Below are 27594 nucleotides of genomic sequence, written 5' to 3'. Positions count from 1 at the left end.
GAAGAATTCAATCTCAGGAATCAATGGGGTATGGCGTACGTGGTGGCTGCAAGCATGAACACTCCACTGCACATTCCATATCTGCGCGCTGCCAAACTAAACTCTCCCGCGTTACTCTTCTTCACAAGCAATGCATGCAACCCGCCTCACCGCGCGCGACTATATATACGGCCGTGGGCATGCAGCTTACTCACAAAGTCACCATCCAAATCTAACACCATCACCAAGCTCAGCAAGCCTAGCAACAAGATACCAAGCTCAAGCTGCACTATAGCCTGCAATTCTGTTGTGATCTTGTTCACTTGAGGGTTCCAAGTCCGGTCTGCAACTAACCTGGACATCGTGCATAGCTCTGGCAATGGCACCCAGCAGCAAGCTGATGATGGTGCCTCTCCTCGCGCTGCTCTTCATGTCCGGCACTCTTGAGGCTGCAAGAGCGAGCAATGACACCTCGGCTGACGGCACAGACCACTACTCGCGCAGCCCTGGCGCCAATGGATCTGCCAGCGCGCCCAGGGGCCGGTTGCTGGGGTCGTCGTCGCAGAGCGTGTTCAGCCTCGACAGCTACGGCGCCCGTGGCGACGGGAGCCACGACGACACGCAGGCGCTGGCAAGAGCGTGGAAGGCAGCGTGCACCTCACCGCGGCCGGCTGTCCTGCTTGTCCCTAGTTCCAAGCGCTACCTACTCAAGGTCGTCAGTCTTTCTGGCCCGTGCAAGTCAAACGTCACCTTCACGGTGAAAGGCACGCTGGTGGCGTCGCCGAATAGAGCGGACTGGAGCGACAGGACAGGAGCCACTGGATCGTGTTCCGAAGCGTAAACAAGCTCACCGTCAATGGTGGTGGCGCCATCGATGGCAACGGCGACAAGTGGTGGCCGCACTCGTGCAAGACCAACAACAAGGCTCTGGTAAGTGTGGCGCCGACCCTTTGGTTTATCTGAATATCTGTAAGTTTGTGCTTTACTGAAAAGGGTTAAGTCCAATTTATATCCTCCAACTTGCAGCAAAGTTCAGATTTCAACCTCGAACTTCAAAACCGGACAACTTTGGCCCTCCAACTTTCGAAAAAGTTAACTTTCAACCTACTGGTCGGTTTTGCGGGTAAACAGTAACTTTTGATATTTTCGGGAACGCTGAAATTTTATATTATTTTTTTGAGCATCTTAACGTCCTCAAATGAAAAAACTCAAAACTACAAAGTTGTAGATCTCATCGAGGTCTACAATTTACATATAAAAATTATCTTCATCCGACATAGTATTGAAGGGTTTTCTATTTTTTGAAATTTGAGTCTCATCACGCGTGAAACAATTTTGTCGCGTGATGAGACTCAAATTTTAAAAAATAGAAAACCCTTCAATACGATGTCGGATGAAGATAATTTTTATATGTAAATTGTAGACCTCGATGAGATCTACAACTTTGTAGTTTTGAGTTTTTTCATTTGAGGACAGTAAGATGCTCGAAAAAATAATATAAAATTTCAGCACCATATTTTATCACGTGATGAGACTCAAATTTCAAAAAATATAAAACCCTTCAATACGATGTCGGATAAAGATAATTTTTATATGTAAATTGTAGACCTCGATGAGATCTACAACTTTGTAGTTTTGAGTTTTTTCATTTGAGGACGTTAAGATGCTCGAAAAAATAATATAAAATTTCGACGCTCCCAAAAATATCAAAAGTTACTGTTTACCCGCAAAACCGCCCAGAAGGTTGAAAGTCGAACTTTTTCGAGAGTTGGAGGGCCAAAGTTGTCCGGTTTTGAAGTTCGAGGTTGAAATCCGAACTTTGCTGCAAGTTGGAGGGTGTAAATTGGACTTAACCCTACTGAAAATTGTCTAACCTAGTAGAATTGGCTTCTCTTTTCTTCAGCCTTGCAAGGAAGCTCCAACGGCTTTGTCGTTCCACTATTGCACCAATTTGAGGGTGGAGGATCTGAAAATTATGAACAGTCAACAGATCCACATGTCGGTCGAGGATTGCACCAATGTGCAACTCGAAAGGTTGTCCATCACAGCGCCCGGCACGAGCCCTAACACTGACGGCATCCATATCACTCGAAGCAAAGATGTATGGGTCACAGACTGCAAGATCAAGACTGGTAAGTAGAATGTTCAGTATTCACTTCATATGGAATATATTGTCTTGAAGCTTTCGGTGAACTTAGATCTCCTCTTTTGAATCTTGCAGGAGATGACTACATGTCAATCGAGAACGGGACCCATAATCTTCATGTCTCCAAAGTAGTTTGTGGTCCTGGGCACGGGATCAGCATTGAAAGCTTGGGAGATGACAACTCAAGAGCTGAAGTGTCTCGCATTACCATAGATTCAGTGCAACTATATGGCACAACCAATGGAGCACGCATCAAGACATACCAGGGAGGAAGTGGATACGCCAGGGACATCACATTCCAAAACATGATCATGTACAATGTCAAGAACCCGATAATCATCGACCAGAACTACTGCGACAAGGCTAAGCCATGCGGGGAACAAAGATCAGCAGTGCAAGTCAGCAATGTTGTCTTCAAGAACATTAGAGGGACAACCATTACCAATGATGCCATCAAGATGAACTGTAGCAAGAATTTCCCATGCCAAGGCATTACCTTGCAGAACATCGACCTGAAAATGCAGGGTGGCATGGGCAACACAGAAAGCACATGTCAGAATGCAAAATGGAGTAAATCTGGGACTGTTCACCCGCAACCTTGCACTGCCACAAAGTAGGGGGGCAACTGAACTCAGTTGCTTGTAATTTGTAGTTTGTACAGATAGAGTAGCCATGCTCATCTATGTATATATATTTCTGACACGCGTGAAAACCTGTAGCTCTGTATTGCTAAGTGTGTATTCATTAATTGGTTCATTCATATAACTTTCATGTATATTCTTTTATACAAAGTAGCAACAGTTTATATTTCTAGTAATACTTTCCCTTTCTTGTAAATCCATTTCTGCATTAGTCGATGCAGAGGCTGGGATATTAATATATTCCCTTTTCTAAAAACATATAGCTTCAGATTTGTAGCCTGCAATGCGTGGGTGATGAGGCCAGTGAATGTAAATGGAAAATTTTAAAGACCCCCAACCAGATTCAAGACAATCTAAACTCTGAAATGAGCCATAGCTATCATTATTCATACAAATTACAAGATAAAGCATTTTATGCTTTCCTTAAATCAATTGTAGAGACTAGGGAGGGCGAAGCATCTAGCATTGTAACACCTCAAATTGCCTGAACACCAAGCTGAGGTGCTCTCTATGTGCCGATGATGCTGGCATTTTCGCTAATCCTTCAATTTCCGACTTACAGACACTGGCATCCACACTTGATTTTTCTGGGAGGTGTTGTGTACTAAAAATCAATTAAGCAAAAATGAGATATACCCAATCAGCTGCCCAACGGAACATGTCCAGTCCCTGCTGGCTGTGTTCCCAAGCAAGCCGATGGATACACGCATGTGTGTGTATATCCGCGCGATTAGGTTGGGTCTCCGAAGTGCGGAAAGTTTAGGAGTTAAGACAGAGAGTTATTGGAGAGCAGTTGTTTTTCAATCTTACCAAAAAAATCAATATTAGGAGTGGTTTTGGAAGCTCTCGGAGATGCTCTTAATTAGAACTCGGAAGCATACGGCAGTGAGGGTTCGGCCTACCAAGCACAAATCCCAGAAGAGATGGTACAAATAAAAAAAAACTTAAAAATCCCAAAAAAAAAAAAATTTGAAACTTGTGGAATTTTAATTAAAAATTTGAGAATCCGAACAAATCTCATTTGATTGAAAAAACAAGATTAACAGTATGTATTTACCTGAAGTCACCAATATATATATAGGATAGAAAATCGCGAAATTTTGGCCGAAATTCCGAACACAGCTAGCAGTTTATTAACTATGCACCTCGGAGACAGACATGAAAATGCGTCAACAGATAACTCACTAGTTGGAACTATAAAATAAGCAAATTAATTAGTGCCATCCATGGCGACTTGGAGTTGGAGAGTGACCTCGCCCTCCGCGCGTCCCAAATTAAACAGAGACCTTGTACTGATAATACGTGTACTTGGGCCTTGATTTCGTTTGACGGCGTTAATCGATTCTCTTCCAGCACACGAAAAGTGAAAAGTAACCTACTCTCCATGCATGGAATGGAACGACCGTACCGGTCTACCTCCAGCCTATCCAGCCAGGGCGCGGCAACCGGCCGGCCGGCAAGGCTTGGGGCGGCAAGCCACCCGAGTTTGGCAGCACGTACAAGACGACCTCGATCTGCACCATGCAATATGCATCATGTACGTACCCGTCTCCAGTTCTCCCGATCAGTCGATTGCTCAATTAAAACGCGCGCACGATATATATATGCGTGCCTTGTGCGTAGTAAGTAGTAACAAAGATCAGCAGATGTGAAAATTAAAGTAGGCACTACAGGCAGGGGCTCATCAAGACATCAAGCTAGCAGGTGCAACGGATCAGACTTTTGTTGCATGCGATCTGTGTAAAACGTTATACGCACGAGCTTGATGGATAGTAGCATGCATGGTGTAAGTGTAATGAAATACTCTCTCCATCTAAAATTATAAGTCATTCCAAGAATTTTGGAGAGTCAAAACATCTTAAATTTGACTAAATTTATATGATAAGATAATAACATTTATGATGCAACTTAGTATCATTAGATTCTTCATTAATTATATTTTCATAGTATACCTATTTGATGTCACAAATATTTGTGATTCTCTCTATAATTTTGGTCAAACTTGAGATGTTTTGACTCTCTAAGATTCTTGGAATGACTTATAATTTGAAATGGAGGGAGTACTAGTTTAATTTGAGGCAAAACAAGACTCAGCCGAGTTTTAAGTTCACCCATTGCATCCATGTTAAGTCGGAGACTTAAAACTTTGGCGAATCTAAGCAGTTGAGCTACCTATATATACTTTTGAGGGATTTTTATGGTGGCAGAAGTGGTAATTTAGATTAAAATTTAATGGGTCACTAGCTTAGATTATCTATGATAATGGAAGGTTGAGTAATTTATCATAGTAGCATAGGTGGGTAAATTTAAAATTGGTTATTATTATCAATATTTGGTTAGAGACTACTGAATTGTGATGACTATATATCCTTATGGTTTTTATAAGAAACTCAAGTTTTTTTTTTCGGCTAGCGGCCCCGTTCGCTGGTCTGAAACTTGGTTGAAACTGGCTGAAAAGCACTGTTCTTGCTGAATTGGTGTGAGAGAAAAAACACTGTTCCGGCTGAAAAAAGAAGCTGAACAAGCCGAATATGGGGTAAGCCGAACAGAGCCAGCATGTCTTGTCATGAGGATTAATGTGGAGGCTTTGTTGGGATCTTCAATTAGTAATGGCTAGTAATATATTTGATAATTGGTGCTGCAATACATAGTTTGGAATATTGTAAACAGATGCATGATCGATTGCTTGCGTCGATTGTGCTGACTCTTGCACTACTGAACCGGCTGGCTTATGAAGTGCTTATAGTAGCAGATTGCTTCATCATCGACACGTTGAATATATACTAGTACTAGTATGTTGCTTCCGGACATTATAAGCCCCTGTTGCTTCCGGACATCGTCATATCGGCAAAGCATGGGTTCAGTTCCACATATGCCTAACCGAATTGTGAATTGTCACTGCCGTGTGGCGGCCCTCATGCTCCAACTTTCATGGAGACCACTGCAAAGAATCAGATGGACATGCTTGACGACTTGTCCTGAGAACAAACACAGACACTCGTGCACGTGCACTATCGGACGTACTCGCATCAACGGCAGCGGGCAAGCAAACAAACGTTAGAATTTTCGTCGTGAGAATACCTGCAGGTGGACACGATTCAGGCACATTTATCTCCTTTTGCCATGCCTGAAGAATCTCAGGAATCCATGGGGTATGGCAATGGCATGCAAGAATGCACACTCCACTGCACATATCTGCTGCCAACCTAACTCTTCTTCACAAGCAACGCATCCTGCATCATCGCGCGCGCCTATATATACGGCCGTTGGCATGCTGCTTACTCACCAAGTCACCATCACCAAGCTGAGCAAGCCTAGCAACAAGTCCCCTGCCAGGCTGCCATCAGATACAAAGCTCAAGCCGCACTATAGCCTTCAGTTCTGTTGTGGTCTTTGTTCACTTGAGAGTTCAAAGTCCAGGCCGCAACTAATAACCACCTGCACAGCGTGCGTAGCTCTGACAATGGTATCCAGCAGGAAGCTGATGAAGCTTGTGTTCATGGTGCCTCTCCTCGCGATGCTCTTCATGTCTAGCACTCTTGAGGCTGCAAGAGCGAGCAATGGCACCTCGGCTGACGGCACGAACCACTTGCACAGCCCTCGCGTCAATGGATCCGCCGCCGCGCCCAGGGGCAGGTCGCTGGCGTCGCCGTCGTCGCAGAGCGTGTTCAGCGTCGACCGCTACGGCGCCCGCGGCGACGGGAGCCACGACGACACGCAGGCACTGGCCAGGGCGTGGAAGGCGGCATGCGCCTCGCCACGGCCGGCCGTCGTGCTCATCCCCGGCGGCAGGCTCTACCTGCTCAAGCTCGTCACTCTCCAGGGCCCGTGCAAGTCCAGCGTCACGCTCACGGTCAAGGGCACCTTGGTAGCGTCGCCGAACAGGGCGGACTGGAGCGACAAGGACAGGAGGCACTGGATCGTGTTCCGAAGCGTCAACAAGCTCACCGTCAATGGCGGTGGCGCCATCGACGGCAACGGCGAGAAATGGTGGCCACACTCATGCAAGATCAACAAGGCTTTGGTAAGTGTGGCGCCGACCCTTAGTTTATCTGAATATCTTTAAGCTTATGCTTTACTGGGAAGTGTCTAACCTAACAGAATTGGTTCTCTTTCTTGTTTCTTCAGCCGTGCAAGGAAGCTCCAACGGCTTTGTCATTCCACTACTGCACCAATCTGAGAGTGGAGGATCTGAGAATTGTGAACAGCCAACAGATCCACATGTCAGTCGAGGATTGCACCAATGTGCTACTGGCGCGGTTGTCCATCACAGCGCCTGGCACGAGCCCTAACACTGACGGCATCCACATCACTCGGAGCAAGGATGTACACGTCACAAACTGCAAGATCAAGACAGGTAAGTAGCTTGTTCGAATACTAATTCGCATCATATACAACATATATGCCATTATTGCATCTTCAAGCTTTCGGTGAACTCATCACATTTTGTTTCTGCTGAATTTCACAGGTGATGATTGCATGTCAATCGAGAACGGGACTCGTAATCTTCATGTCTCCAAAGTTGTTTGTGGTCCTGGACATGGGATTAGTATTGGAAGCTTAGGAGATGACAACTCAAGAGCTGAAGTCTCTGGCATTGTCATAGATTCAGTGCAACTATATGGCACAACCAATGGAGCACGCATCAAGACATACCAAGGAGGAAGTGGATACGCCAAGGACATCACGTTCCAAAACATGGTCATGTACGACGTCAAAAACCCGATAATCATCGACCAGAACTACTGTGACAAGGCTACGCCATGCGGAGAGCAAAGGTCAGCAGTGCAGGTTAGCAATGTTGTCTTCAAGAACATCAGAGGGACAACCATCACCAAGGAAGCTATCAAGATGAACTGTAGCAAGAATGTCCCATGCCAAGGCATTACCTTGCAAAACATCAATCTAAAAATGCAGGGCGGCAAGGGCGACACACAAAGCACATGTGAAAATGCAAAATGGAGAAAATTCGGGACTGTACACCCACAGCCCTGCACTGACAAAAGCTAGGATGGATAGGATTTGAGCAATTTATAGCATGTAAATACGAGGGTATTCAAGAACTAGTAGAAAAAAGGTGTTTAATTGTACTTGTTGATTGGTTGGTGTAACATTCCTGTAAATTTTTTTATGCAAAGCAACAACAACTGATACTTCATGGTTAACGCATTTGATATTGGCAGAAGAGATTTGAATGTACACATTAAATCAACCTGTTGGCCATACATAATTCGCTGATACTCTCATAAACTTTCAGACAAGCTAGGCAGTCTATATATATTAACTTACGGATAAACACCAGCGGAGGTACATATTACACCATATGTGTAAACGACCGATTCTTCAGCATTCAGTTAGGGATTCAGTTAGCTAGCGTAGACTCAGCTGTCATCTCTGTAATCTCTCTCATGTACTGCTGCATGCCTGATCCGCACATATAGGAGCTTGTTAGCATTGTTCGGCCAGCATTCACTGGCATCTTGTATATGTACTCAGTCACTACTGAATGAATGAATTGAGCGTTTCATTCTCTTACATGGTATCAGCTTCCTCTCGATCCCCTCCCTCTGCTTCCGCTTCTGCCCCCAATGCCGGGCTCCACGGCATCCTCGGGCACAAATCCATTTGCTGATCCCGCTCCACCCCCTGCCTCCTCCCTCATGATGCTCAACATCCGCAGCCATGTCCCCATCGTCCTCTCGGCTGACGAGGGAAACTTCCGGCAGTGGCGCTCGTTCATCGAACTCGCCATCAAGAAGTTCGGCCTCTTCGACCACATCGACGGCACGGTGGATGCCGCCGCCATGATCGACGACCCCGAGTGGCTCCAGGTCGACGCCTGCGTCGTCTCATGGCTCTACAACACCATCTCCAAGGAGATCTGGAACGACGTCAACCGCCCCAACGCCTCCGCCCACTCCGTCTGGCTCGCGATCACCGGCCAATTCCTCGACAACAGCCTCCAGCGCGCGGTGTACGCCCAACAGGAGTTCCACAGCCTGTTCCAGGGCGACATGGGCATCGCCGAGTACTGCGGCAAACTCAAGCGCCTCGCCGACACGCTCTACGACTGCGGCGCCGCCGTCTCCGACCCCGCTCTCGTCATCAACACCCTGCGCGGTTTGAACAATAAGTTCAGCCAGGCCATCGCCGTCCTCTCCACCATGAAGCCGCCCCCAACCTTCCTCTACACCAAGTCGTACCTCCTGCAGGAAGAGCACCGCATCAAGCACTCCCATCAGATGGAGGCACAGACTGCTCTCCTTGCGGCGGCGCCGACCAACCAGGCGCCACGGCCCGTCGCCTCTCCTCCACGCACGTCCCCGGCGTTCACCAACAACACCAACGATCGGCGTAAGAAGCGGAAGGCCACTGACGGGCGCAACAGGCAGAACAACACCGGCGGCCACGGCGCCCCCACCGCCGGCTCCTCGGTGCCCCCAGGCGGTCCGCTTCCACCGTGGGCTCTGGCACAGAACCCGTGGCACGGCGTCGTCCAGGCGTGGCCCATGGCCACATGGAGGCCCAGCGTCCTCGGATCTCGGCCTGGCGTTCATCCGGTGTCCTCTGCACCGCCACTCCCCGCGCCGTCGTCCACGCCGGATGCCAGCCTCTACGCTGGCGCCTCGGGATCGCTGCCGGCCGGCCTCTACACCGCCCTCAACAACATGAACATCAACAACACCACCGGCGGCGGCGACTGGTTCCTTGATACGGGAGCCACCTCACACATGGCTTCCAGTGCTGGTATTCTAAATTCCCCCCCAGTCCCTACCGTTCATCGTCATATTGTTGTCGGCAACGGACAGTCCATTCCGGCTGAATGCACTGGCAACGCCATCATCCCCACCTCTTCCTCTCCCTTACATTTGCGTCAAGTTCTCATTGCTCCTCATCTTGTTAAGAATTTAATTTCTGTTCGTGCTCTAACCCGTGATAATTCCATCTCTGTTGAATTTGATCCATGGGGTTTCTCCATCAAGGACCTTCGCACCAAGACGGTTCTGCTCCGATGTGATTCTTCAGGCGAGCTCTATCCACTTCGCCCATCCACCACCACATCGGCGCGCCCATCTGCTGCACTCCTTGCCTCCAACGACAGCGACCTCTGGCATGCGCGTCTGGGTCACCCTGGCCGTGATGCGCTCCAGCGGCTCTCTCGCTCCATTGGTTTTTCCTGTTCTAAGTCTAGCCAGCATACATGCGATGCCTGCCGCCGCGGCAAACATGTACGACTGCCCTTTAGCGAGTCCAATAATTTTTCGCACTTCCCTTTTCAATTGTTGCATTGTGATGTTTGGACCTCACCCATAATGAGCAACTCTGGTTTCAAATTCTACCTTGTGATTTTGGATGATTATTCACACTATGCATGGACATTCCCCCTACGTCACAAATCGGATGTCCTGCCCACCCTTATTTCCTTTCATGCATTTGTTCGTACTCAATTTCAGATGTCCATCATGTGTTTCCAAACTGATAATGGACGCGAATTTGACAACTCGGCGTCGCGTGCGTTCTTCGCCACGCACGGCATTGCGCTCCGCCTCACTTGCCCGTACACCTCGCAACAAAATGGGCGTGCGGAACGTATCTTGCGCACCCTCAACGACGGCGTCCGCACCTTGCTGTTCCAGGCCGCCATTCCACCTCGATTCTGGCCAGATGCGCTTGCAGCCTCCACATACCTCCTCAATCGGCGCCCGTGCAGACCGCGCCAGAACTCAACCCCTTTTGAGCTCCTCTTCGGCACGGCGCCTGATTACATTCATCTTCGCGTATTTGGCTGCTTATGCTATCCTAATCTCACATCCACTGCACCCCATAAACTCGCACCACGATCTGTGCGTTGCGTGTTCCTTGGGTATCCCCTAGATCAAAAAGGCTACAAATGCTATAACCTGGACAGCAAACGTGTTATTGTCTCACGTCATGTCTCCTTCGACGAGACATCATTTCCTTTTGTGCAGGTGCAGGCTACTTCCCCACCAGCTCCTCCTGACGCGCCATGCCAGTCAGATGAGGTGCTGCTGCCGATCGGGACATGCCCGGCTCGCCGTCGTGCACCACAGACTGCCCCGACCGTCACGGGCACTCCATCTCCATCTCATCGTGCCCGGACGCCTGGCACGCCTCCTCCGGGCCCTCTTCCCTCGACGCCACGTGCCGCGGCATCTACACCGCCCGCACCCGCGCCCACATACGCGACGTCGTCCTCGCCCACCGCGACGTCGTCCTCGCCCACCGCGACGTCGTCCACGCCACCGATCCCGCCAGCGCCTCCAACGGCAACTGACGATGCGCCGCGGCCCCGACACTCGATGGTGACGCGTGCGCAGGCTGGGATTCGCATGCCTAACCCCAGATATGCGCACGTGGCGACCACCACCGCGGCGCCCTCCCCACCGCCACCGTCGGTCCGAGCAGCGCTCCGCGATCCGGAGTGGCTGGCCGCCATGCAGGACGAATTCGACGCGCTCAAGAACAACGGCACGTGGACACTGGTGCCCCGACCAGCCAATGCCAACATCATTACAGGGAAGTGGTTGTTCAAGAACAAACTCAACCCCGACGGCAGCCTCGAACGTCGCAAGGCCCGATGGGTGGTGCGGGGCTTTTCACAACGCCCCGGCATCGACTTCCATCAAACCTTCTCGCCGGTGATCAAGCCGGCGACGATCAGGACTGTCCTCCACCTGGCGGCAAATCGACGCTGGCCGGTGCACCAGCTCGACATAAAGAACGCGTTCCTCCACGGTGATCTGGCTGAACGCGTCTACTGCTACCAGCCTGCAGGCTTCGTCGACACCGAGCATCCTGATCATGTGTGCCTGCTCGTCAAGTCCCTGTACGGACTCAAACAGGCGCCGCGGGCCTGGTTTCTTCGATTGGGCGGCCATCTTCTACGCATGGGCTTCATCGCCTCCGGCTCCGACAGTTCGCTGTTCATCTACAAGAACGGTGACCAGGCGGCGTACCTCCTCGTGTACGTCGATGACATCATCCTCACCGCGTCGTCCGCCACACTACTGCGCCACGTCGTCGACCACCTTCGTCAAGCGTTTGCGATCAAGGATCTCGGCGAACTGCGTTTCTTCCTCGGCATACAAGTACGGCGCGACAGCAACGGCTTCCACCTCAACCAGGCGCAGTACACTGAAGACATCCTTGAACGCGCGGGGATGACCAATTGCAAGCCAGCCAGCACACCAGTCGAAGCCAAGCCCAAGCTCTCTGCCAAGGATGGTGACACTGCAACTGATGGCACATTCTATCGCAGCATCACCGGCGCTCTCCAATACCTCACGCTCACGCGTCCTGACATTGCCTATGGCGTGAACCAGGCGTGTCTGCACATGCACGCCCCCCGCGATGTGCATTGGACCCTCGTCAAGCGCATTCTTCGGTACCTGCGCGGCACCATTGACGCCGGCATCACCATCTCGGCTACTCCCTCGACTACGTTGACGGTCTACTCAGACGCAGACTGGGCGGGGTGCCCGGATACCCGGCGATCGACATCCGGTTACTGCATCTTCCTCGGTGACTCGCTTGTATCGTGGTCGTCCAAACGACAAACCACGGTTTCAAGGTCGAGTGCCGAAGCAGAATACAGAGCCGTGGCTAATGCTGCTGCTGAGTGCTGCTGGCTACGCAATCTTCTTCGAGAACTCCAGGTCGTCGTCGACAAGGCCACGGTAATCTACTGTGACAATGTGTCCGCAGTCTATCTCTCGGAGAATCCGGTTCATCATCGACGGACAAAGCATATCGAGCTTGACATACATTTTGTGCGTGAGAAAGTTGCTCTGGGCGAGTTCAAGGTGCTGCATGTTCCAACAAGGTACCAATTTGCAGACATCATGACAAAAGGGCTACCGACGCCATTGTTCACTGAATTCAGGGACAGTTTGTGCATCCGATCAACTGACACTCCAACTGCGGGGGGGTGTAAACGACCGATTCTTCAGCATTCAGTTAGGGATTCAGTTAGCTAGCGTAGACTCAGCTGTCATCTCTGTAATCTCTCTCATGTACTGCTGCATGCCTGATCCGCACATATAGGAGCTTGTTAGCATTGTTCGGCCAGCATTCACTGGCATCTTGTATATGTACTCAGTCACTACTGAATGAATGAATTGAGCGTTTCATTCTCTTACAATATGTAATTAACTTCTCCCGACCAAGTTCCTAGCATACTATAGAAAGAGCCACCCACTGATAAATTACGACACAATGGGTGCTAGTTCCACTCTTTAATACATTCAGCTCATTCTAGCAGTTGATGCCACATTTTCCGATATCAGGACCAGTGACCCGGGTGGTGAATGGATCGATACGAACCCACAGCAGGGAAAAGATCGATGCAAGGAGGATAGCCCATACAACAACAATGGTCGGCGTGCGGTTCTGCTTCCCCATGAGGCCCTTGAGGAAGGGGTACAAGTGGACAATCACCCAGAACGCGAAGAAGAGCTTCCCAAAAAGAGGTCCCCATGACTGGTAACCACTATTGATCGCATAGGAAGTGCCAGCAACCACACCGACCAGGTTGATGATCAGAATAGTGGTTGGTGGGATCAGAAGCGTTGTCCACTTGAACATGTAGAGCTCAGCAAAATCACCTTCTTCATCAGTGGCCTTAGAAGTGACAGTGAAGCTCGTGTCAATACCAGCAAGCACCTTTAGGAGACCCTGGAAGACAGCAAATAAATGCGCAGAAATACCACCAATAACCCAAAACTGCTCATTCCTCCACCATTCATCAATGCCAACACCACTCCACCTCATCTCAAGGATACCAGTGGCAAAGATCGAGATAAAGAGTGATATAAACCAAACACTCTCTAGGTTACTAATCTGCATTCAAGAAAAATAAAAGAGTGTCAGAATCAATTCTTTGCAATTCTGCCTGCACAGTACATAAATGTGTGTGTTTTACCTTTGGGATGATAAACTTCCCAGTGAGAAGACAAACTGCTGGCAATATGCAGTACAGGAGGAGTGGGATTGATGTGAGTGGATAAATTGTTGTGTTAATATAAGCAAATCTCTCCAGGAATTTAAGCCGTCCTCCATAGCCATACCATATGGGACAATGCCTGCTGAAAAGAATTTCAATGGAACCAAGAGCCCACCGAAGCACTTGATTCAAACGATCAGAAAGGTTGATAGGAGCAGATCCCTTGAAAGCTGGTCGTTTAGGCATGCAGTAGATTGACCGCCAGCCTCGAGCATGCATCTTGAATCCAGTGAGAATGTCTTCTGTAACAGAACCATAGATCCATCCGATCTGTGGTGCACCATATTAAAGACAAGAAAACATCAATTCAATAACAAATATATCATTTCCAACAACAGAAGTAGATATTTATCACCAAAATCAAAGGTTTTATGAGCAAACCAGACAAGAAAACATCAATTCATATCTCAACATTTCCTTGCATGTGCTAGTAGCAAGTAATAGCACAAGCATCAGCAACGCTGATGTTACTAGTCATAACTTCAGGAGTCATTACCTCAGTTCCCCAGTCAGTTTTGTCCTCATAACCACAGCTGATGACATGAATAGCTTCTTTCAGAAGAGACTCTGGAGTTGCAGACTGTGGAACACCGCCGTATTCCATCAGAGTAGAGGCTACAAAAACACTGGACTGGCCAAATCTCTTCTCCAAGCTCATTTGAGACATAATCAGCGATTTTTCATCATCAAATTGAGAACCTATGAAGTTTGTGAAGTGCAAGATAAAAGATCAAGGATAAAAGAAAGGAAACACTACTTGTCTATGGTACCTTATATTTACGACAGATAAAAACGATGAGTAAATGGGCAGCTGAATCGTGGTGAACAAAAATCAGAAATATTGAATGCACATCTACTCGAATTAAAACACACACACACACACAACTCAATGATACCTTCAATCCCTTCCTCTATATCTTCAAGATTAAATACTGGTACAGAACTGTCTGCGTGTCTGTGTGACTTCTTCTTTTCTGACCTCTTCTTAGATTTTGACGTCTTTTTCCTTCCCCCACAAAGCGAAGAGAAGAAGCCTGGTTTTTTCTTTTTGACTGGAGGCTCATAACCATATAGGGCCGTTCTGTTAAACACACAACCAGTTCCCACATACACTGGCCCTTGAATGCCATCAAGACCTCTCAAGTTAATCTGCAGCAAACAGAAATACAGATAATTATCTGGCACATTGCACTCGGATTCTCAAAAATTTCATCACATAACAAGTATTAGCATCACTAATTCATCAAGTTTTCTTTACGCCTCATGAAAATGTGGAAGTGGATGCCCAAAAAAACTTTAAAAGGATAACGCTAGCTTACATCGAAAAACACAGTGTTCCTGTTTGCATATCGGTCATTCCTATCAATACCATCAAACCTCTGAGGAAATTGGACATAACAGACATTCCTTCCTAGGTTTGGGTCCATAAGGAAGCACATAGCTTCTCGGAGAGCCTTGCTATTATTGATGTAGTGGTCACAGTCAAGATTCAACATGTATTGCCCATTAGTAAGGACAGCTGACACACGAACCTGCAGAAAACATTCAACCTCCATTACATCCAAGTAACTAAAGTTAGCAAGATGCATTTTGAAATTGTTCGTATTTAGCCACTCACAAGTGCATTCATGGCACCAGCCTTCTTGTGATGTTGGAATCCAGGACGTTTTTCACGAGACACATAAACCAAACGAGGAAGTTCATTGCCTTCAACGTCTAGGCCTCCACTGTGACCTAGGAAAACCTGAGAATGACCACAATTTTGAGTTTAAAGTGCAAGCAACAATAATCATTCTGTGCTGGGAAAGATATATGTTGTGGTCAAATAGTTTTGGGCAAAAAAAATTGAGCTTAACCTGAATCATTCCAGGATGGTCCCTAGTATTGTTCCCAGGCCAAGGTGTACCATCTTGCATGATCCATCCCTCCTCAGGAACTTTTTGTGCCTTGGCTACAAGGCCATTGATACGGACTTTGAACTCTTCATATTCTCTCTGTCAAGTATGTTTCAGAATACAAATTGGCGTCATACAGCAGCAGGAACTGCCAAAACCTACATGCATATATATAAATATCAAATATACCTTCATGGCCCGGCGTTCTTTCACAAAAGAAGTTTGAACTTTGTCTTTCAAGTAATCAATTTTCTGAGCGAAGTACCACTCCGGGGCCCTAGGCTCTATGTTGTACTTCTTACAGAACGGAACCCATTTTCTAGCAAACTCTGAAGTTTCAGAGAGCGCATCAAAAGTCAGCATAGCAGCTCCATCATCAGAAACATAGCAAGATACCTTGTCAACCGGATAGTCGACAGCAAGGATGGAAAGCACAGTATTTGCAGTGACAAGGGGAGGCTCCTTCATAGGATCCACAGTACTGACAAAAATATCAACAGGAGCTAATTGAGATGGTTCACCTTCTCGGTCGTACCTGACAATGGAAGTAGCATTGTGAAATTGTCAGTCTTAGAACAGCAAAGACAGTTTTGAGTTAGCAGTAAATACTTCACATCACCTTAAAGCCAGTCTATCAAGGTAAGTTTCACGGTTGATTGGGGACCACTTTGGGAACTGATCCAAAATCCAGGACAGAGCAAACCAAATCTCGCATATGACAGATAACAGCCACAGTGGATATGCATTGTTTACAGGATGTGTGATACGGTAGCGCAGGAATATGCATAGAACAATCAAACGTAGCACAATGACCATTCTGTATGGATTTATTCTGGATGAAGGAATTGGCACTTTCCTAGAAAGAGGTTGCCGAGTTTCATCATTCCTGCAATATGGATCCACAAAAGTTATTGCTAAAAGTGACATGAAAGTCAGCATTTACATGTTTGATAGCGATAGCCGATATCTGCATTCATATAACATAATGTATTTCCTCTGAAATCAGTGATCTGCATAAAATTTGTTCAAAAGGCATGATTTGACAAACTGTCTTTGATTTCCAAACACACCAAAGTGCAAACTACTGTTAACACTACTAATACAGATAAAGGAGGAAACATTAATTATTGGTACATTTGGAGCTGGCTAAAGGTATACACAAGCATATGCGAACTTACAGTAAGGCATCTTCCATGTTATAATCAGTAGAAGCATCAATATCATCAAGTCGACGCCCTTCTGATGGAGCAATGCTTGTCCCATTGGTCATAGGAATTGCACCTTTGTCCTTCATTTTCCATCCATCCACTCTCTCTTTCCATGCAACATTGCCAAGGCTACCAGAGAACTCCCTCGATGGGTTTGCTGATACGAACCAAGACGCAGATATTAGATCGTAGTAGATGCAGCAGTAGCCAACAAAACATGAGATATTGATGATTGATAAACATACGAGAATGATTGACATAAGGAAATTGATGTCCACGCCTGCCAATGTTCCCAACAGGAGACATCATATGATCAGGGGAGGCTCCAGGAATCTCTCCTGAGATCTGTAAAAACAATCCATATGAAGGAACTGAATATTAGTTCTGTCTTCTGAACTATATTTAACACAATCACCTTAAATAAAAGTCTAAAGTTTCAACTCCAACCTGGCTATGAGTTAGTGACGGGATATATCCACGAGGGATCTCACCACTGTCATACTTCCCATGCCCAATCTCACCGCTGTCATACTTAACCAGGTCAATATCACTGCTACGTGAGTTTGTCCGCCAGGTGAGCATTCTCTCAGCAATCTTTTGCTTCTGATCCTGGTTGCCGGATGCTTGGTAGTTGTAGTCACTCACATCATCAGCATCCACATCCTCATTTTCCTCACCGTGTACTGGTGGGCTCCCTAAACAACAGAACAGAATTGAGTAAGGAATAAGATTTGGCCATGGTTGAAGCCAACAAACTCCACTCTTATTTGCTGCTCTTGGCGGCAATGTAACACAACTCAACACTATAATTTGAGTACAATTCACTGAAAGAGGTAGCTTACGGTGAGAATCGGAATAAATTTGCCAGCCACTGAATTAACACCTGCTCCTAGCTATTAAATTGCAACTACATGATTGGTGTCAATAGCAGGTCAAGCCTAACCTGCTGCACTTATAATAAACCTAAGATATGCATGGAAATGAAAGAGGTTGGCATACCCTTGTGGCGCTTGTACTTGGTCTTGCACTGCGGGCACGCCTGGGTGCCGTCCTTGCGCTCGTACTCGTAGCAGGGGCGGCACACTGGGAAGCCGCAGACGTCGCAGGCGGTGAAGAGGTCGCCATCCGCCGCGGTGCCCACGCCGTCGCCGCAGATCTGGCACACCTGCCCGGCCACATGCTTCCCCGAATTCTTCGCACGCGCACAAACACACCAGGAAAGAAAAAACACAAAACAACTTCAGTTCAATCCCCAAACGAACCGCAGACGAAAACCCTCCTGCTACTGCTATATTCCCCAATCCCCATCCCCCGAAATGCGTGCCACTCACCACAGCGTCGCCGCCGTCCATGGCGCGCCAATCTGAGCCTCCACCGTTCACAAAGGCCGGACCCCCGCCGCGTCACCGCATTCCTCGGCTTCCCCTCCCGCGCGTGCCAGCGCCGAATCCCCTCCGGGCTCGCGCGCCGACGGCAGGGGCAGAGGCAGCCCAGCCCAGTAGTGGTGGCGGTGGCGGTGGCAGTGGCAGTGGCAGTGGCAGTGGCCCTAACCCAGTGCTCACCTCACCTCGCGCGGGAGCAAGTGGTGGAGCTCGTGCGAGGCGGCGACGGAGTGGGGAGAGGAAAAAGGACGCGGCACCGACGAGACGGCGACGGGGGGTGGGGGGACGCGCACACGTCGCAATGCCGCGCGGATTGGATCGGCGCGTGCGCTCGGTTACCTGTCCTTCCTTGCGGGGCTTAGCGATCGGCGATTGAGTGATAAACCCCGGGATTTTGCGGAGTAATTTTGGATTCGCGTGCGGGGTTGGAGTTGATCTTGGTTATTAGTTTTCGCGTGGGGGAGGCCGAGGCCGGGTGGGGAATGGGAAGGGATGAGCTGGACGGGGACCACGGGACAGTGACGTGGCGTGGGGGAGTCCGTGTCGACTGTCGAGACCGTCTCGTGGTCGGCCGCACCGCACAGCTGGAGGACTGGAGAGGGCACGTGGGGCCGGGTGGCAGGGACTGCGGCAAGGCGCGACAGCCGGTGATTGGTTGGCTGCCGCTAGAGTACTGCCGGAAGGACGGGAATGAAAATGAATGGAATGTTTGGATGCTGATGGTCAACAGCTGCATATCTGCTGTCAGTCAGCCAAACAATTGAAAATACGTGCCATCTACTGTGGTATATTCATCTGAATAAATTAATTTCTAAAGTTATTTTAAGTTAAATTCTTTTAACTCGTCATCATAAAATATATTTTTATTATGTGTTTATTTAGTGACATAACTGTTTATGTGCTCTTTTTTTCGAACACACTTTTTTATTAATTTGATCAAACATAAAGAAAAAGTTTAACTTAACACAACTCTATGAATTGATTTATTTATGGATGGAGGAAGTACCTTTGATTTTATAATAGTTAACACGTACCACACTGTAAGCATGTGTCTATATATAGTATTTCAAATGCTCATACCTACACGTGTATAGAGGTTGCTTCTATAACACCATGTGACAAAACATTATACATATATCTATATCTAATATTAAAGAGCCAAAATTCTATCTTATTTTTATTGTCCACCTCCCCCTGACTTCTTACTTGACCCAGACTGATGACCCATACCCATACACCATGTTTTGAGTAAGTTAGAAAGATTTTTCATGGTGATTTGTCCGCCAAGTTCCATCAAAGCTTTTCCCGCAAACGTGGCTTTGTACATATTTCATGAAGAGGGAAATGTTTAATACAAAGTTATCGTGTTCCAAGAACATCATGCAGCGAGAGGACCACCACCGTAGACAAACAAACCATAACGACCTGCCAAAACACGACGCCCAGGGAAGAGCGCCCCAATGCTTCCTGTTTGGAGACGGAAAGTGGAGACTTGAATACCTCCTGGAATTAGTGAGTGATGATGCGTCCGGCTCTGCGTCTGCTAAAGCTGAACCAATGTGTCGGCGACGGAGATCGAATTCGTAGAGGGAGAGAAAGAGACGACACTGCTGCCGGGCAGCCAAATGGCTAGGCTCTGGACCGCCGAATGGCTAGACCGAACATCCACCACAGCCACAGCCCAAACAGCTGCCGAACATGACGGCCATTAGAACGATACACTCCGGCCCAAAACGTGGTCCAAGACGGACGGCTCATCAACGAGTATGACCTACAAGCAAGGCCCACGTAACTAAAGGGCGATACTCGTGCAAGACAGCAAGACCTGCGCAACCTGGACCTCATCAGTCATCACCAAAAAACGAACGAAGACTAGCTAGCTGCAAGCGGAGTTTGTTTTCCAGGTTAGTGCTTTCGTTCCCCGTTGCTCTTTTCCCCGTAAAATCTGCTATCTGTGGGCAGATGTAGCTTTACTGGTGGTCGGTCTGAGCTTAATCTGGCAGATCTGCCGCTGGCCGCACGCTGCCTATGTTTTGCTTTATGATGCATTCTGTGGAAGCTCTGTTGGTCTATCGGTAGAGGTCGATGCGGAGAAGAAAGGTGTATATGAAGATTGATAAGCTCTGTTGGTTGTCCAAGAGCTTGTGGATGGACCCTCAAATTTTCTTTTATTCATTTGACAGCTATTGCTACTTAACTTGGAAGATGTATATGAAGGGCTCAACTTGGATGCAGTACAATCAAGCAAACTACTTTTTAATCAGTCCTGTTACATCCCAACTAGTGTATATATCTGTTTGAGTCTCCCTATCTGCTTACTTAAGAACTAACCATGGTTTTGCATGTTCATGCCACTTTGATCATCACACATGTTGGTGTTTATATCAGCTTTAATTTGCAGCCGTGTGGGCCTTGGTAGAGCCAGTTCAGTGATTGGACTTGCAGTGGCAGTTGAGGCCAGTTAGATCCACCATCCATGGCTGCATTTCCGTGATCTCACCACGATCCTCTAAATATCCTGATGGCGCCTTCTCCCCTCCCTGGCCTTCGTGAACATGAAGCCGCGCCTTCTCTTTTTCCAACCAGGGGAAGCTATAACTTGGTCCATGCAAGCAAGGTGTTTCCAAAATGTGTGCCACTCTATTTATTGAAGAAGATAACAAATGATTTCTCTGAGGACCGTGAACTTGGTACTGGTGCATATGGAAAAGTTTACAAGGTACGATTTAAGAGGCAGACATGTTTTCATAGTCATTTTCTGTTTTCACATGTTATATGCTTGCATTAAACCATGCTTATATGCGATGTTAAGCAGGGAGTGCATAAAAATGGTGAAACTATCGCTGTGAAGTTGCTTCATTCCATGCCTGGACTTGATGACAAACGTTTTGAGGAGGAGTTTCAGAACCTTGCAAGACTCCAACACAAGAATATTGTGCGTCTTATTGGCTTTTGCCATGAAACTCAACGCGAATTCGTACTGCATGAAGGAAAAATGATTTTTGCTGATAGCAAACATATGGCACTCTGCTTCGAATATATGCATAATGGAAGCCTTGACAAGTACATTTTTGGTATTATTGTGCTCTTCTTTTCTTGTATGATCAGTTTAATTCACTTGAAGTAACCATTCTTCAAATTTGCATTTTGAGAGACTGTTTGCTCCGACAGATGAATATAGTGGCGATGGCTGGCCCACACGCTATGCGATAATTAAGGGGATCTGCGAGGGTTTGAAATACCTTCACAAGGAATTGGACCCTCCTATCTATCATTTGGATTTAAAACCAGCTAATATATTGTTGGATGACAATATGATGCCAAAGATTGCAGATTTTGGCTTGTCAAAGATTTTCGAACAAGAACGAACACGAATCACAAAAAGTTGTATAGGGACACAGTAAGATTAATTCTTTATATGAGTTTTACACATGCAATGATTTTTTTTTGTGTGTTTCATCATATCAGTAACATGTATATATGATGTCTTATGCAGTGGATATCTACCACCAGAATATATAGAGGAGGGTGTAGTCTCAAATAAGCTTGACATATTCAGTTTGGGTGTCATCATCATAAAGATTATAAGTGGACGTACAGGTTACACCCAGTGTGCTGAAATGCCTTCCAAGCAATTTGTTGATCTTGTAAGAAAATTCGCTACAAATGATGATCAATTGTGATTTTTCTAGAAATAGCACTTGCTTTTTTAATATATACTCATATACTTCAATTTTCTATGTTCCAAATCCAAACTATCAGGTACATGAAAAATGGAGGAATAGGTTACGAACAACATTAATGGATGCAGTTGCGCTGGAGACATATTCTAAACAAGTAGTGAGATGCATTGAAATGGCTTTAAGTTGTGTGGAGACTAATCGGCACCAAAGGCCGAGTGTAGGGGCTATTATTAATAAGCTAAATAAGATGGAGACAATTACCGACCAGGTATAGACTCTGATGACACTTTCATTTCTGCTTACTTAATGTTCATCGTACTGCTAAATAATATGAAGGAAATTATATCAGCCAATAAATTTTCACAATACATCATCAACAGCCTAGATGTTTGGTCCAGAGCTAGAGCTACTAATGCATGAGATGGACGGTTCAAATCACAACGGCTCTTTTTTGGGTGGAACTCCACGTTTTGGACAAAAAATGATTAGTGTTTTCTATTGAAGTAGTAATTAGAGATATGAAGGCACGCCGTCTAGGCGGCCTCCCAAGGTGTCTACGTATGTTCTATTTAGTTGGTGCGTTAGATAGAAATTCCACGACTTAGATGAAGCGCGTCACAACCAGCCTTTCTCCGTACATTCGGCAGTGGATAGATAAAGCAAGTGGACGCATACAATGAAGTAGATGAAAAATTGAATGACCATGCATGCAAGAACAATATAAACTGTAGGTATACTTTGCATGCAAAAAAAATACTACGGTAGAGGGATTTACATCACTGTGCTTTCACGTGTCCTTTACATAAAAAAAGTTACTATGACAGGAGGAATTTACATCACATGTGTCTTCTCCCTTTAGATTAATAAATTTACTATCAATAAATACTAGGCAGTAAATTTTCATGCATGCACGAGTGCCTCCCTAAGCTATCCAGAAATTTACTCAGTAAATTTGAAAGCACGGGACATCTTCACCTGCGCAGTGTGGGTCAAAAGTCAGGTGGACACATTTAATGCCTCCCCTCCATGCTACCAGCAGATAAAAACAAGTCGGGCAGTGGACACATTTAATGCCTCTCCTCCTTACCATCAGATAAAAATAATTCACCGACCATGTAGGAACATTTGTACTTACACATGCATCCATGCATCTAAGAGACGGCTTGGGTTGTGTGCACGTTGCTCCCGAGATGGTCGGTGGTTGGGGTTGGTCGCCATTAATACGGCTACCATACTTGCATCTGCACCCATGCATGCAGAGGCACCCGTTCCTCCTCCAACTCTTGCCTATATAAGCATGTGCCATCCATTGCTTCATCGCACCCCTCCCAACCCTTCCAGTGTCTCTATGTGTCCTCTTTGTAGTTCATATACGAGGAATCAGTAGCTATGGCCTCAGGGGCACCCGCAGTGGTGAGTCGACCCATCTCAGATAAATATGATTTATTTCTAGCGGTCCAGATGGCAGCTCCTCTAGCTTAGCGCCACGTATGTCGTCCACTTCAAGAGTTTGGCAAGCATGCTCTATCGCTTCAAGGGGCCCACCATTTATTCTACCCAAGGCATTTATTCTACCAACCAAGAAAGCATTGACACTATACCTCTATTGGACGCATGCAAACTTGAAACAGGCACACACGCATGCATGCATTACAGCATTAGCGCATACATTTAATTCCCACACGCTCATGTCTTTGTCTTCTGAGTAATATCTCATGTGTGGCTGTGTCATTTGAGTAGTAATTTTGATGGTTGCATCGACATACATGATAATAAGTAATACTCCGAATGCGTTAAACCATGTGTGCCCAAGTAATACTCAGGATTGAGCTAGAGCTGATGCTATGCAGAGCAAAGAAGTACTTTCCTAAAACTCGAATGGATAAGCCGCTTAAATTAGGATGGAGGCCTCTTGTGTACTCTTGGATCTTCTTCACCTTCCCTTTCTTAATTCCTTAGAATGTTTTTTTTCAGCTACCTCACCATGTTTTGTACTCTTGGACTGTTGTTTTTTTACCTTGTTTTAATATATGCCAGTAGGGCCTGCCGGCCCTCCTGTTCTTTCAAAAAAAAAAGTTAGGTAGCATCCTTGGATATACTGCAAAATGAAAGTTGTATCAAACTGGTGATAGTAAAAGCACCTAATAATTTGTCAGCTCACTGAATCATGGATCATCACAGATGCAGCCAACCTTTTTAGTTTGAGTCTTTGTCAAATGCAGCAGGCCTGTGCCTCAATTTTCACCTATTACAACTATTTTGACATCGACCGTCAAACTGAATTATCTCATTAGGGGAGAAGATCCGGTTACCCGGCTTTCATTGACAAGTAGATTAGAGATTGATTACAGTTTGCAGGTTGTTCATCCGCCAGCCCTGGTTTTCTTAGGCACTAGCTATGAGGATAAGACTAAGAAACCGACTGACTGCTTCCTGCAGCTCCTCCTAGCCTAGAGATGGAGCGGCCCGCAAGATGAGCTTCATGTCTTGTTCGGCTGGTATTAAGGCCGTATTTGGCATGGCTTCCAGGGGCTCCGGCTCCTCCTCAAAATCACTGCAGCGACACTGTAGCATGGAGCCATTTCGGATTTCGAGGTAAAAAAGAACTGAGAAGATGAGAAGCTGGTGGAGCCATGATTTGAAGCTTCTCCGGCTCCTCGCTACAGTACACCTACAGTGTATGAGCCGGAGCCCCTAAGAGCTGTGCCAAACACGCTCTAAATCGGCTTCTGCTGATTTGTATGGCTGGTTTGTTATAAGAGAAAAATATTGTTCCACAGTTGATTGGTACGGATTAAAGTCGGCACAGTGCGTGTGGATCACAGATGCCAGCCATTGAAGGTCTCCTGAGCCGTTTCCAGTCCCGTGCCAAAAAACTCTGTTGTTTCTCTCCCTCCCAACTCCAAATCTCCCAAACTATCAAGAGCACAACAGAGTTTTTACTTCGTTGTACCGGGCCCTGCCGAAGGAAGTTAGCTCCTGAGCATTCGAGCTCACTCAACCTCAACCACGATTCCAGATCGCTCCAGCGGAACGGGCGCCAGGTGCTCGGCCTCATTCGCTTCTCCCTCTGTCCATGCGGTGACCAGTTGTCTCTACGCTTCGTCGCCAGGCACAGTTGACAGAATTTTTTTTTTCATCGGTAATGCTATGGCTCTAACGCCGACGGTTCCGGACAGATAACTATTGATACGGCGGCCGCCCGTCCTCCTCCACTTGTCTCTCATGACCTTATCCGCTTGCACTGTAGTTCATTTCACAGCCTATCCACATGTTCGCTGCCGCTGCTCCTTTCCTCTCCCTCTCCTCCCCCATGGATCCAGGAGGGCCGCGCGCCCTCGACTGTGCTCCGCAGCGCCGTGAGCCGGCGGCCGTGCTCCTCCCCGACTTTCGCCCGTCCTCCACACACCTTTCTCCCTCCTTGGCCGTCGGCGGCGGCGTCCTCCTCCCCCACCCCGGCGGCGCCCATCCCCGACACCGGCGTCCTCCCCCACCACGTCGGCTCCTTCTCCTACACCGACGTCTCCTTCCCCGTCCCCGGCTCCCTCCTCCCCACCTCGGCGGCACCCCTCCTCGACACCAGCGTCCTCCCCCACATGGAGCTCCCGACGCCCTCAGATCTGACGGCCATGGCGCTCCCCGTACAGGGCTCTCTCCCCCCTATATGTTGTAATTGTATCTTTCAGTTGTTTCAGACGCTTCAGAGATATATTGCAGTTGAATCGTAAGGATGTTGTACAAGTAGATCTGGGGAATGTTTTGCCCATGTTTCAACGGGTTTTCAAAGATTTTGTTGCAAGCACTGTTTCAAAATGTTTCACTTGTTTCTAGACGATGTTGCAATCGTTCTGATCTGGATGTTTCATATGCTTCGAACAAATGTTGCAACAATACTTTCGAAATATTTCAGTTGCTTCAGTATCATGTTGCAGTAGTTGTTCCATGTTGTTGCAAGTGTTTTTATTTGAGTGTTGTTTCATACGCTTCCAGCCTAATGTTGCAGCAGTTGTTCCATGATGTTGCAATAATATATTCATGGCGTTTCAGCTGCTTCAGCCTAATGTTGCAGCAGTTGTTCCGTGTTATTACAATAATATGTTCATGGTGTTTCATCTGTTTCAGCGTAATGTTGCGGTAGTTGTTTCGCGTTGTTGCACGTGTTTTATTCCAGCTTTCTATGTTGTTCGTTCAGGGAGGGGCGAGCCGGGCAGACGGGGGCGTGTGGTTCGCCGGGCCTAGCGGGCGGAGGTGCTTGGGCCGGCGGACGCGGGTGCTGTGGTCATGGAGGGCGTTGGGTAGGGATGAAAACGGTTGGAAACGGTCGGAAAAATGTCTTAACCATTCCTGCTCCTGTATTTTTTGGCTGAGAACGGGAACGGGAACGAGAAGTCCGGACTGGAAAACGAATCCGGTATTACGAGATATCGGGAACGGAATATTTCGAACGGGAACGCGTCCATTACGATCGGGAAGCGGTAACACAAAACGGAAACATCGATATATGTAACCACTGGAAACAGTGAGCTCGATGCAACAATAGCAACCATGCATAATCCATATGCAAACAATAGCAAACAATGAGCTCGTCAGAATATTTATGCAAAGAAAACTACAGAACTACCAAAAAAAGAAAATGGAAAAGAAAAATGAACAAAGGGCTAAACCTTGCTGCTCCATGCGTGAATTCCTGGGCCAAGCATGGATTCACGCATGGAATGATGGGCCGCATGCATGACTCGTCAGCTCCTTGCCTCCTCTCTTCCTGGGCCAAACCTTGCTTCCTGGGCCAAACCTTGCTGCTCCATGGGAAAAACAGGAATTTCCCTCGAGAGGTTTTCTGGACAAATACGGGATCCGCTAATTCGGTCGGAAAATCACTCTAACCGATTTTGATACCGGATTCGCTGTTGGGCATGTAGCATGCTTGTCGCCGGCGTGGGGCGGACGCGACGGGCTACGGGGCGATTTGGGGGCGGACAGACTGGGGCGGGAGGCGTGCTGGGGACGTGCGGTCTGGGAAGAGGCGTGTGGAACTAGAAAAGGACGTGCCCTGGGGGAGTGCGGACTGAAAAGCGAACGAGGGTGGTCGAGCACTGAGGGACGTCCGGACGCTAGCGCCCAGATCAGACGTCCGGGCGCTAGCAGTTCTGTTTTTTCATCCATCCTCTATCTAACCTGAAGCCATGCTGCCATCGACCGAATGTCCGAACCTTTCTATTTGCAACAGAAGATGTACCTTTTATTCGGGCTTTTGACGTGCGCGCTAATTCGCTCTGTTTTTGCGGATGTGTGTGGAAAGTAAATTTACTTTGAGATTTTAGAGGCCAGTACTCAATACTCGCTGAATTTTTTTTTAAATAATATTATTTTAATAAATAATTGCAGATCTAGATGCTATTTTGAAAAAAATTGAAAACTAGTATTCTATCGGACATCCAGCGGCAACTCAACTGCTAACAAGTGGTGCCATCTGTCTCATGTCCTATTGACACGGATGTTAACATTGCCGACTGGCCAATATAATCAAGTCGGCCGTCCAAACGCCGATAGGATGATGGACATGCTTGTTTATTTTTTTCACCGGAACCAGCTCCTGCTGGATTGGACATGTCCTTTTCCTTTTGTTTTTTTTATATA

General features: G+C 47.3%; 4 protein-coding genes and 1 pseudogene across 4 annotated transcripts; 4 read left to right on the top strand and 1 right to left on the bottom strand.

Moving 5' to 3' along the window:
• The first annotated feature begins 358 nt into the window (after positions 1 to 358).
• Positions 359 to 2894, top strand: LOC136536020 (polygalacturonase-like; annotated as a pseudogene).
• Positions 2895 to 6229: 3335 nt separating this feature from the next.
• LOC136537777 (polygalacturonase ADPG1-like) lies at positions 6230 to 7776 on the top strand. Its single transcript, XM_066529744.1, has 3 exons — positions 6230 to 6790; positions 6895 to 7123; positions 7235 to 7776. Exons 1-3 carry the CDS (start codon positions 6230 to 6232, stop codon positions 7774 to 7776), a joined length of 1332 nt encoding a protein of 443 aa, XP_066385841.1.
• A 316-nt stretch (positions 7777 to 8092) lies between these two features.
• LOC136537776 (uncharacterized) lies at positions 8093 to 9929 on the top strand. The gene is made up of 2 exons (XM_066529743.1): positions 8093 to 9513; positions 9750 to 9929. The coding sequence occupies exons 1-2, from the start codon at positions 8355 to 8357 to the stop codon at positions 9782 to 9784; spliced, it is 1194 nt and encodes a 397-aa protein (XP_066385840.1). The 5' UTR covers positions 8093 to 8354; the 3' UTR covers positions 9785 to 9929.
• Positions 9930 to 12828: 2899 nt separating this feature from the next.
• LOC136515990 (probable cellulose synthase A catalytic subunit 2 [UDP-forming]) lies at positions 12829 to 18720 on the bottom strand. Its single transcript, XM_066509421.1, has 14 exons — positions 18224 to 18720; positions 17892 to 18084; positions 17340 to 17587; positions 17138 to 17237; positions 16863 to 17049; positions 16304 to 16570; positions 15874 to 16219; positions 15646 to 15783; positions 15408 to 15533; positions 15109 to 15321; positions 14686 to 14938; positions 14286 to 14488; positions 13709 to 14059; positions 12829 to 13626 (listed from the first exon to the last, which is right to left on the bottom strand). The coding sequence occupies exons 1-14, from the start codon at positions 18242 to 18244 to the stop codon at positions 13042 to 13044; spliced, it is 3231 nt and encodes a 1076-aa protein (XP_066365518.1). The 5' UTR covers positions 18245 to 18720; the 3' UTR covers positions 12829 to 13041.
• A 1970-nt stretch (positions 18721 to 20690) lies between these two features.
• On the top strand, positions 20691 to 27026 carry LOC136536018 (cysteine-rich receptor-like protein kinase 44). Its single transcript, XM_066528450.1, has 7 exons — positions 20691 to 20993; positions 21090 to 21348; positions 21446 to 21674; positions 21771 to 21921; positions 22037 to 22225; positions 25281 to 25598; positions 26877 to 27026. The coding sequence occupies exons 1-7, from the start codon at positions 20796 to 20798 to the stop codon at positions 27024 to 27026; spliced, it is 1494 nt and encodes a 497-aa protein (XP_066384547.1). The 5' UTR covers positions 20691 to 20795.
• The last annotated feature ends 568 nt before the right edge of the window (positions 27027 to 27594 follow it).

This window comes from Miscanthus floridulus, chromosome 2 (assembly GCF_019320115.1).
Source record: "Miscanthus floridulus cultivar M001 chromosome 2, ASM1932011v1, whole genome shotgun sequence".
Classification (NCBI taxonomy): Eukaryota; Viridiplantae; Streptophyta; class Magnoliopsida; order Poales; family Poaceae; genus Miscanthus; species Miscanthus floridulus.
This window is presented reverse-complemented; position numbering and strand designations above follow the sequence as displayed.

Bases quoted from the DNA above. Each gene is read 5' to 3' on its own strand.
- LOC136537777 (XM_066529744.1), top strand. From the start codon at position 6,230: ATGGTATCCAGCAGGAAGCTGATGAAGCTTGTGTTCATGGTGCCTCTC. The intron at 6,791-6,894 runs GTAAGTGTGGCG...TTGTTTCTTCAG, and splicing joins GCAAGATCAACAAGGCTTTG to CCGTGCAAGGAAGCTCCAAC. The intron at 7,124-7,234 runs GTAAGTAGCTTG...TGAATTTCACAG, and splicing joins AAACTGCAAGATCAAGACAG to GTGATGATTGCATGTCAATC.
- LOC136537776 (XM_066529743.1), top strand. From the start codon at position 8,355: ATGCCGGGCTCCACGGCATCCTCGGGCACAAATCCATTTGCTGATCCC. The intron at 9,514-9,749 runs GTATTCTAAATT...TTCTCCATCAAG, and splicing joins ACACATGGCTTCCAGTGCTG to GACCTTCGCACCAAGACGGT.
- LOC136536018 (XM_066528450.1), top strand. From the start codon at position 20,796: ATGGCGCCTTCTCCCCTCCCTGGCCTTCGTGAACATGAAGCCGCGCCT. The intron at 20,994-21,089 runs GTACGATTTAAG...GATGTTAAGCAG, and splicing joins CATATGGAAAAGTTTACAAG to GGAGTGCATAAAAATGGTGA. The intron at 21,675-21,770 runs GTAAGATTAATT...TGTCTTATGCAG, and splicing joins AAAAGTTGTATAGGGACACA to TGGATATCTACCACCAGAAT.
- LOC136515990 (XM_066509421.1), bottom strand. From the start codon at position 18,244: ATGGACGGCGGCGACGCTGTG. The intron at 18,085-18,223 runs GTGAGTGGCACG...GCGCGTGCGAAG, and splicing joins TGGACGGCGGCGACGCTGTG to AATTCGGGGAAGCATGTGGC. The intron at 17,050-17,137 runs GTATGTTTATCA...GGTTCGTATCAG, and splicing joins TCCTTATGTCAATCATTCTC to CAAACCCATCGAGGGAGTTC.